This window comes from Stylophora pistillata, chromosome 3 (assembly GCF_964205215.1).
Source record: "Stylophora pistillata chromosome 3, jaStyPist1.2, whole genome shotgun sequence".
NCBI lineage: Eukaryota > Metazoa > Cnidaria > Anthozoa > Scleractinia > Pocilloporidae > Stylophora > Stylophora pistillata.
In genome coordinates, this window is record NC_142521.1 from 8,805,001 (window position 1) to 8,815,480 (window position 10,480).

The 10,480-nt window shown below is 34.9% G+C and overlaps 1 protein-coding gene across 2 annotated transcripts in view; it reads left to right on the forward strand.

Moving 5' to 3' along the window:
- The window catches only part of LOC111322233 (ribosome quality control complex subunit TCF25-like), a 65,132-nt gene that overhangs the window by 3,090 nt on the left and 51,562 nt on the right, over positions 1-10,480 (forward strand). The window contains exons 2-11 of one of the 2 annotated variants that reach the window (XM_088751645.1): positions 3,194-3,388; positions 4,055-4,124; positions 4,614-4,686; positions 5,248-5,313; positions 5,714-5,755; positions 7,367-7,410; positions 7,511-7,544; positions 8,036-8,132; positions 8,722-8,821; positions 9,245-9,338. In XM_088751645.1, the coding sequence (XP_088607771.1) occupies positions 3,194-3,388; positions 4,055-4,124; positions 4,614-4,686; positions 5,248-5,313; positions 5,714-5,755; positions 7,367-7,410; positions 7,511-7,544; positions 8,036-8,132; positions 8,722-8,821; positions 9,245-9,338 (815 nt within the window). The remainder of the gene's footprint in view (positions 1-3,193; positions 3,389-4,054; positions 4,125-4,613; positions 4,687-5,247; positions 5,314-5,713; positions 5,756-7,366; positions 7,411-7,510; positions 7,545-8,035; positions 8,133-8,721; positions 8,822-9,244; positions 9,339-10,480) is intronic. The other variant, XM_088751644.1, reaches the window with a different exon arrangement.

Genomic DNA, 10,480 nt, shown 5'->3' on the forward strand with positions numbered 1-10,480 from the left:
ATGTACTTATGTTCAGACTGGCAAATAAAAGTAAGGTGAATGTCCTCTGTTAAAAGAGCTGAGAAACGAAATCTTTTTTGTTAATGAATCAAACGTTATTAAGCGTTGCACTAATTGAAAAGAAGGAAAAGTTTGATGAGAGTTTACACCTGAACGTAAATTTTTTTCTGTCACGTGAAGAATGCTTATAATTTATATACTCGCAACGTTTATGCTTAAAACAAAAGTTAAATTTTGATATATTTTGAATATCAATCTACCACTTTTGGAGAATATACTTGTCAAAATTTCCTCAGATAATACTAAGTATACACGTTCATATGGAAAGTTGTCGTTGCATTTTTAATCATTTGTAAGTTCCATTATTTCGTCAATCAAATTAAAAAATACACGCGCGGATTTGATGTTATTTCTTTTCATGGGATAAAAAGGCTAATGTCATAGAAATTGAAAAGTAAACTAAGGAAGAAAAAAGTTGAGGGTTATCGGCGGTTTACTGCATCAAACAAATGATCGTAAACTGAAATAACCATTTGTAAGGGATCTCTATCAATTTAGCACAAAGGTTGCGAGACGGGATACATATTGATAGCAGTATTGATGAACGAATTGGTAATCCTGTTTAAACAAGTCATTATAATTATTATTATTATTATTATTATTATTATTATATCTTTTTAGAAGGTTATAAATACATAGGAATACATGGGAATACGTAGGAATACGTAGGAATACATGGGAATACATGGGAATACGAAGGAATACGTAGGAATACGTAGGAATACATGGGAATACATGGGAATGCATTGGAATACATGGGAATACATTGGAATACATGGGAATACGTAGGAATACATGGGAATACATGGGAATGCATTGGAATACAGGGGAATACATGGGAATACATGGGAATACATAGGAATACGTGGGAATACATGGGAATACATGGGTATGCATGGGAATACATTGGAATACATGGGAATACGTAGGAATACGTAGGAATACATTGGAATACATGAGAATACATGGGAATACGTGGGAATACATGGGAATACGTAGGAATACATAAGAATACATGGGAATACATTGGAATATATGGGAATACGTAGGAATGCATGGGAATACATTGGAATACATGGGAATACATTGGAATACATGGGAATACATTGGAATACATAGGAATACATGGGAATACAGGGAATATATGGGAATACATTGGAATACATGGGAATACACGTGAATACATTGGAATACATAGGAATACATGGGAATACATGGGAATACATGTGAATACATTGGAATACATGGGAATACATAGGAATACACGGGAATACATGGGAATACATTGGAATACATGGAAATACATGGGAATACATGGGAATACGTAAGAATACGTGGGAATATGTAGGAATACGTGGGAATACGTAGGAATACATGGGAATACATTGGAATACGCAGGAATACGTAGGAATATATGGGAATACATGGGAATACATGGGAATACAATGGAATACATGGGAATATATTGGAATACATGGGAATACGTAGGAATACTTAGGAATACGTAGGAATACATGGGAATAAGTAGGAATACATGGGAATACATAGGAATACATGGGAATATATGGGAATACATGGGAATACATAGGAATACATGGGAATACATGGGAATATATGGGAATACCTTGGAATACATGGGAATGCGTAGGAATACAGGGGAATACACTGGAATACATGGGAATACGCAGGAATACATGGGAATACATGGGAATACATTGGAATACATGGGAATGCATGGGAATACATGGGAATGCATTGGAATACATGGGAATACATTGGAATACATGGGAATACGTAGGAATACGTGGGAATACATGGGAATACGTAGGAATACGTGGGAATACATTGGAATACATGGGAATACGTGGGAATACATTGGAATACATGGGAATACGTAGGAATACTTAGGAATACATTGGAATACATGGGAATACATGGAAATACATGGGAATACGTGGGAATACATGGGAATACGTAGGAATACGTAGGAATACATAAGAATACATTGGAATACATGGGAATACATGGGAATACGTAGGATACATGGGAATAATACATGGGAATACGTAGGAATACATGGGAATGCGTAGGAATACATTGGAATACATGGGAATACATTGGAATACATTGGAATACATTGGAAGGTATATACCGAGCTCAGGACATTTTATAGGGTCATACATGGACTCCTAACCCATTTACTTGCCTGCATAACTGTTAAATACTTCATGCAAATTGGTCAGCGGTGTAAACATTTCTAAACAGCTACTTACCTTCTAAATTCATACGTTCGTTGAAAGTAAAATCATCTTAAATTAACAGAAATGGCATGCTCGATTTCAACTGATAAATTATTTACTTGTTAGTGCCTGTACATTCTACAAGAATGGGGAAAATTTATTTCTACAGAGTTAGAAGGGGGATACGGAGATAGAAATTAACCCTTTATTAATATGGAAGTTCTCACCATAATATTCATGCATTAACCCAAAAAATAGGCAATGAGAATATTCAAGTCTAAAGATCTGATTGTTAATTCTCTCCTAGCTGCCAGACATTTCCTCATACACATACATAGTCATTAGTTATAATCATGATAATTTGGTGTTAAGTCAAGGTAACATTTTTTTTACCTGTTAAGTTTGAGTATTCTCATTACCTGTTCGCTGGATAATGTATGGATATTATAGGAGAAGTTGCGACAACAACAACAACAACAAACAACAAACACTTTATTTACTGAGGGTAGAATATATTATTACCGGTTACCCGGTAGTTTACATAATGGCCCCCAACAAATCCTACTTAATATAAAAATACCAAATAAAAAATTCATAATACTAAAAATTGTACTTAAAACATCCTACTGATCTTAAAATGCTCTATCGAGGTATTTTCTTTGCATGTTAATCACTTCTGAGAGTTTAAGGGTTGAGTGAAAAATGATTAAGCTATTCTAGTTTTTCTGTGAGTGATATCTGTGAGTTACATTTTGTAAACTAGTTAAACCTGTGTTGCAAAATTCTAGCTTCTTACATAAGTTTTTGGGGTACATTATTTTTAACAATGCTTAGTATATCACATATTACTGCATATTCCTTGAAATTACACCTTATTATTGCTTATCTTTCAGTTAAATATTGAGGATGAGCAGTCAGATGAAGGCTCTCAGGATGATCAGGAAGGTGAAAGTTTAACAGGGGCTTTGGAACAAAATATAAATGAAGAAAAACCCAGCTGTGTAGAAATAGCTGACAAACAACTACCTAAAAAGAAAAGGAAGAAGAAGAAAGGGAAAGGAGAAACACAGAATGGGAAAGTAGTGGACGTGAGTGGGTTCCTAAATTTTAAATGAATTACCAGACTGCTTAAAAAATTATAAATAAAATCAATAATTGAATTTGTGATGGTTTCTTAGCACTACACCTATCCCTCCCCCCCTTTCTTCTAGACCTGTTGCTTTGTTTATTTGGCAAGGGAGCTTACAAGTATACCTTAATGACTGTTTGTACTACATGGTATGGCACAGGTATAAACAGCCAATAAATAGGAACCAACTTACCTCAGGTGGTATCAGTGTTTTATGGCCTTTAGCGAGACATTTAATGCTTACAGTGCCTCTCTTCACCCAGGAGTGTAAAGAGGTCATGGCAAACTCTGAGGATAAACTGTTCAAGTGATTGGGGCAGGGGCTACTCTGCAAATGGGGCAGGGAGAGAGCCCCTTGACTGCAACATATGAAAATACAAATTAAACTGTCAGAAGTTCAAAATGATATCAAGTTGAATTCATTTCTTGCTTTAAAAAAATAGTCATCTTGGCATGGATTTTTAAATTCTGATTATATTATTCTCTTGAAAGGGAGGTAGTCACTGCCGCTCAATAACCAGAATTATAGTGACTGTCAATTTAAGTGTTAATTAATTAGAGAATATTTTGATCTTACTGTTATTCATTAATGAAAAGTTCCTTTCTTTGTGGTTTCTAATTGTAGAAAAGAGACAGCACTGATGGAGCCATTACAAAAGTGATCATCCTGCCAAAAACTGAGGAAGAAATGTCTGGTAAGAAATATTGTAACTACACAGTAGAAGGTATTTGTAAATGTCCCATGTTTGCAATAGTTTTGTGTTCTTTCAGTCAATCAGTGTTGTATTATCTTGACCTACTTCAAAGATATAGTTTAGATCTGATCTTGGTAATGTGTTTGATGCTCATAGCAGAAAGTCTTTCAGTATAATTGAATATCGAGAATAACTGGGCAAAGGTAGATACATGACTGTATGGAATTTCTCTTTGTTCACTGGGCTCACCCATGAGATATAGATTGGAACACTAGAAGAGAAACGCAATATGTACAAGCAACCATGCATCATTTTGTTTATTATGTACACCATATGCTTTTACTGACAAGGAAATTCAACAAATGACCTTGGTTTGAGAATTTTAAACAGGTTACCATTCATTCATCAATATGAAACTAACAGAGTGCCAGGAAACTGAGTGATTTGTCAGCAGCTGTTTGACAATATCAAACATTTTCTCTTCACCAGGTCCAGTAGTAACCATTGGAGAGAGCGCCTCTAGAGTTCTGGATACAAAAGCTGTGTTAAATGTAGAACACAGGTTAGGATATTTGCTGAAACATGCGTTTTGAATAACAAGTTTATTCCCTGGATGCAACGTCCTTTGTTTGGTCTCTATAATTACATGCAGTTCTTGTTTGAAAGATAGATTAATTCATTGTGTGTTTGAAAAAAAAAATCAAATCACAACAGACAACATCAGCATTTACATGATGAAAAAAAATAACTCATCACTGGTAAGTTCTATAAACCAGAGGAAAAGCTACTAACATTAAATGGTCCTCCAGCCCTCTTGTCCCTCCTAATTCGCATTCAAAAAAGAGTGCAGTGGCAAATTAATACTAGCTTGTTCCTCAGTTTTAACTCAAGACCTTAAACACTAAGTCATGACATTGATAGAACTCATAAAATGACTGATTTACACAGGTTGTCAAGTTCATGACTTTCCTTGGAAATTTAGTTGCCAAAACTTTTTCCTACTCACTGTGGTGACCAAATTGATTCCAGTTTGAGGTGCTGCAAGCTCCCTTGGTTACAAGTTGCAATGCTTTGCTTTTTTTTGCCAATTTATTTTCATGCCGTTTTTTTTTCATGTAACTAGAAACATAAATGCTGAGAATGAGATGAAAAGGAGATTTGGATCTCACATTGTCAAAGCAGAACAAAGGTACCAAATTATCTTGATGGTGAAATGGTACAATAGTGCTGTAAATTTTTATGAACGTCTGTGAATATAAATATTATATATTTTTACTGCAGATCAATAAATTAAGATGAAAATGATCTTGGCAGGAATGAACACCACCGCTGATAGCAGTAGTGAAGATAAAGCCTGAAAATTATTTTTCAGGCATTAATGAAGCAGTGTTCATCACTGCAAAGATCACTGTCATCTTCATAAACTTTTATGTTCATAATGGAGGATTTTACATTTTTAATTGTTTACCTTTATTGGTATTTTTGTATGTATGATGGGGTTGGTAACATCGCACAGTTGTTTTAGGGATTTTTTAAAACAACATGCAAGGATCAGGAATTAATTCTTTAATTAATAATTTCTTTTGCAGGCAGAGAAAAGCACATCAGCGAGTTTATCATCGCTCAACAAGGTACACTAAGTGTAGCATCTGTTGAACATTTACAGGATATATTTCTTCACTATGTTGTTTCCTACTGTTGATAGACTATCAACAAGTATTATCTCAATTTAGTTCTTTTACTTTCTGTTATACCTGCAAACTAGCAGGTGAGATTGTTCTCACAAAAGCTAGGTGTATCCTCACCATCTGCTTTTTTGGCCTCAATGTAAGAAAAGTCAGGTTGTGGCAGTCAGCTTGGCATAAGTAGCAGTGGTTTAACAGTAAAACTGTGTGATCGTACATTAGTTCAGGAAAGTGAAACTGTTTTTCTAGGAGTGATTTTGGATGAGCATCTCTCATGGAAGTTGCATATTGCTTACCTAGCTTCCAAATCCCTAAAAGTTAAGGTTCATAGACCAAGAACAGAAATGGGAAGATCTTCGTTTAAGCACAGAGCTGCACTATCCTGGAACCTCCTTCCCGAAGACATAAAGAACAGTTCAAACTTAACTTCCTTCAAGAGAAAACTCAGTGAAAATAAGAGAATTCTGAAATCTATCAGTTTTGCTAAAGCTTCCTGCAGCGTTTCCTACAAATCTGTTGACTTTAAATACTTTTAACATTTACTCCGTATTGTTATTAATATTTATTTCCTTTAATTGTCATTATTTACATACCATTTTCGGTCTATTCACTAATTAGGTATTTATTAATTGATAGTTTAGTTGATGCAGGTCCACATCAGGACGTAATGTCTTGCCTATCCCTCAACCTGCTTTATTAAATAAACTATGATGATGATGAAGTCTCCAGGTCTTTAGGTGTTATCTCTAAGTCAAGTTTTTGCCTCTACAAATCTGCCTTTTGTTATGTACACTTTGTTTCTCCCTTGTCCATCCGTATTTGCAGTATTGCATAAGTGTTTGGGGGTCAACCTATCCTACTAATTTGAAACATCTTGTATTGCTGCAAAAACGAGCTATGGAAATCATCAGCAAATCTTGTTATGGCGCTTATACAGAACCAATATTTAAGACTTTTTGTATCTTACTGCTAAATGATATGTACCTAGCAGAAATAGGAAAAACTGTATTTCTATATAAAATCGTGTTGTTACCAGATGTATTTAATAACATGTTTCTATGAAGGAATCAGGTTCATAATTATGATACTAGGAATGCTAGTTCCTTTTTTGTTAATTCCTAAGTGCAGAACTAATATAAGACGTTTCTTGTTTCAATACCAAGGCCCTTTGTTTTTTAATTCACTTAGTCCAGATGTTGTAAGTTCAGTAAGTGTATCTACTTTTAAGAAAAATCTAAAGAAATTCCTTCTCTCTTAACTTGCTCCTTCCCCTCTACTCCCTTCCTCTTTCTCTTTTTTTTGTTTTGTTTTTTGTTTTATCTATACTCTGTCGCTACTGTTCAGTTAATCTAATATCTAGTTTACTCATTGTTATTTATCATGGAAAGCCCACGTTGCATAAGCCGTATGGTTTCCTTGAGCTTTCCTGCCATATTGTAACAAATCTCTGTAAACTCATATTGTATCACAATAAGGTGGCAAACAAATTTTAAAAAAATGCTTTGAACTTTATTTTATATTGTCCGAAAATAAAAAGTTTTGCTGTTTTACCAACAGGTTGGTTACAGTAAAGTCAACATGGCCACACATAAAGGCAACTGGTAAAAATTGAAATATTAAATGCACATATTTCGATTCATATTTTATATCAAGGCCATTCTTATGTTTTGAATCGATTTGTTGATAATTTTGCTTTCACAGGAGTGAGCATGAAGCTTCTGGATAAAAGACATGGGTAAGGTGCATGTTTATAATCACTAGTTATAAATAAGTCTGCTTATTGAAAGGTTGGATTGCACTCATTATTGGAAAACATACCAGATCATTTTACAAGTACCCAGCCGATTTATTTTGAAAATTGCAGCGCTTATTGTTCAAAAACTGAGTCCAGGCCCTAGTTTTTCAAAGAGTGGATAATGCTAGCCACTGGATAAATCCCTACTTGGTGCACAGCACAGGGTGTTTTGTCAACACATAACCGCTAGATAGTGTTTTATCCATCGGATAGTGTTTAAAATACCCCTTTGAATTAATGGGCCCTGAAGTACTGCCATGCATAACTTAATGTTTAACCCACTAATATTACTTAAACTTACCTATCAGTTTTCAGTTTTAAATAGATGAACTGAACTATCAATAATTGATATTAATAATAGGTTACTTACTTCAAGCTTTTTTTGTATCTCATATACAAGTCTTGATTATGTTACTTCCTCTATATCATAGATACAGCTACTTTGCATTTGAACACTCACCATCTTATCAAGAAGTCCAGTTCCTATTTCTGGAGGCAGTGGAATCATTACATCCTAATAACATTTCTGTAAGTAAATTTTTCCATAACAACTTCAAACAAAGCAAACTATGCTCTTGATCCAATTTTTATTTTTGGTGGTAGTATGGTCATGATATCTCAACTATATTTCTGTAAGAGAATGATTCTATCACAGCTGCAAATTCCAGTTCTTATCTCTGGAGGCAGTAGAATCACTACAACCCAAATATATATCTGTAATTTTATTATTCCCTCATAGCTGCAAACAAAGGCAAACTCTGTTCTGGAGCCAAGCTATCCATCCAGCGTGAGCTGGATCATTTTCAACCCCCCCTGGTTGGGATTCTTCTCCATCATTGGCTACCCTCCCTCCCCCATGTTTCCCTGATACTGTAGTTCCTTGGTAGCCATCATTTGCACTTCTGTTTGGAAAGAGGCACAGAGAAAGTGAGGTGTTTTTTTTCCAAAAACACTACACAACGATGCAGCCAGCACCAGTACCTGGACTCTTCAACAGCTTGGATTCTTCTGCACCAGCCAGTTAAGGCTACTGCATCTCCTGCATAGCTTTGAGTTAAACAAATAATTATTATGCAATAATTTAGTTAATTTTGGTGTTTTGATAATTTTATTTCAGGCCATTTTAAACACTCACCCATACCATATCGACTCCCTACTGCAACTCAGTGAGATCTGCAAGATGGGAGAAGATTACCAGATGGCTGCAGAGTTAATAGGTGCTTGGACAATCTATGCTTCTCTGTGCCATTTTGAACCTCTCTTTTGGCAAAATTCCTTTGTGGCCACTTATCATGAACAGATTATTTTTAGGTCTACAGCAAAAAAGATAAAAACAAAAAAAATCCTGAATGGATATATTGTAATTACTTTGACCAAAATGCAGTGGTTTCTTTTAACTCTGCAGTTGTTTTGTCAAAAAGCTTGTAAAATGGACCTTGATTTCCCATAGAAGAGAGTGAAAAAGTATCATCATATGCATAAATCATGTAATGAGTTTTGGTGCTAAAAAGGTCAACTCATTTCCTAGCCTAATTTTTATTGCTGTTTTATTGTCAAGTCAAAGATTTAATTTTTTGTAGTGCTGCAGCCACTTATGACAAGAAATAGTCATAACCATTTTTTATTAACTCTTATTTCAGAAAGAGCACTTTACTGTCTTGAACGAAGTTTCCATACCTTGTTTAGTCTCACAACAGGGTGGTCAAGACTGGAGTGCAGAAGAGCGGAAAACAGGTAAAGTGGGTAACACTTTGTCATAGTACAGAAGAGCAGAAAACAGGTAAAGTGGGTAACACTTTGTCATACCAAGGTTAAGATGTTGTGTGACCAGAAGGAAAGGGTGCAGTAAAGCAGTTCACCGCATTGCAGAGTGCCAGACTGCTGTGCAGGAGGTAGAGGGTTCAAGCCATAGAATGAACCAACACTCAAGGCCTTCAATTAACTGAGGAGAATATGCTGCCTTTGCTATGAGATCAGCAAATGGTTATACATTCTAGTCTTCTTGTTTAAGGACAACTGTCTAAATATCACAAATACAATACATACATCTTGTTTTTTGAAAAATTTAACCTTACTTTTCTTCATGTATAATTGTAATCTATTAGACTGGTTAACATTGTTTTCACCTTTTTGCCTGTCTTTCTGCAGATCTTTTTTCATATTAGCTTATTTCGCCAGATCATCTTTGTCGGACAAAAAGGTACTTAGTACACGAACACATTAACTTTTGCTTCATGTACTTTCACTTGGGTGTTTTAGTATGTCACATTTAATGGGAGTTCTACTTGCCTTGCCTGCCTTGTGTAATGATATGTGATACACAATGCTACAACAGGATTGCGATCATTTCCTTACAACCATCTTTACCTTAAACATTTGAGAAAGACAATGAATGACCATTCTCATTTTGTTACCATTAATATAATGGTAAATTGGATTTCAGAATGCTACAGAACATCCTTGGAGTTATGCAAACTATTGCTTAGGTGAGATTATTTTTGAAATTAATCTGAAATTTGATTACTTTTTTTTTTTCAATTTTGGGTTGTTACATTTTTTTTCAGTTATTGAAAGGCTTTTTTGGTAAGTTGACTCTCAAAATTGTCATTACATTCTCTTAAGAAGGAGGAGGGGAGACAGACTTGGAACATGGTGAAAACAAAACCTAAATAGAAGACTTAATAAACTTATCTATTGCAGAGTATGAATTTTTACTTTTTGTACGAGTGACTTTTGTCAAATGAAAAATTGTAGATTAAGTTAATTCCTGCCAAACCTTGATTGGCATAATGATGTTCTGGTCGGCTGGCAGATCATTTTGCACCACGACAACTGTTAAGGCAATAAATAATATAATTTCTTTTCAGTCTCGACCC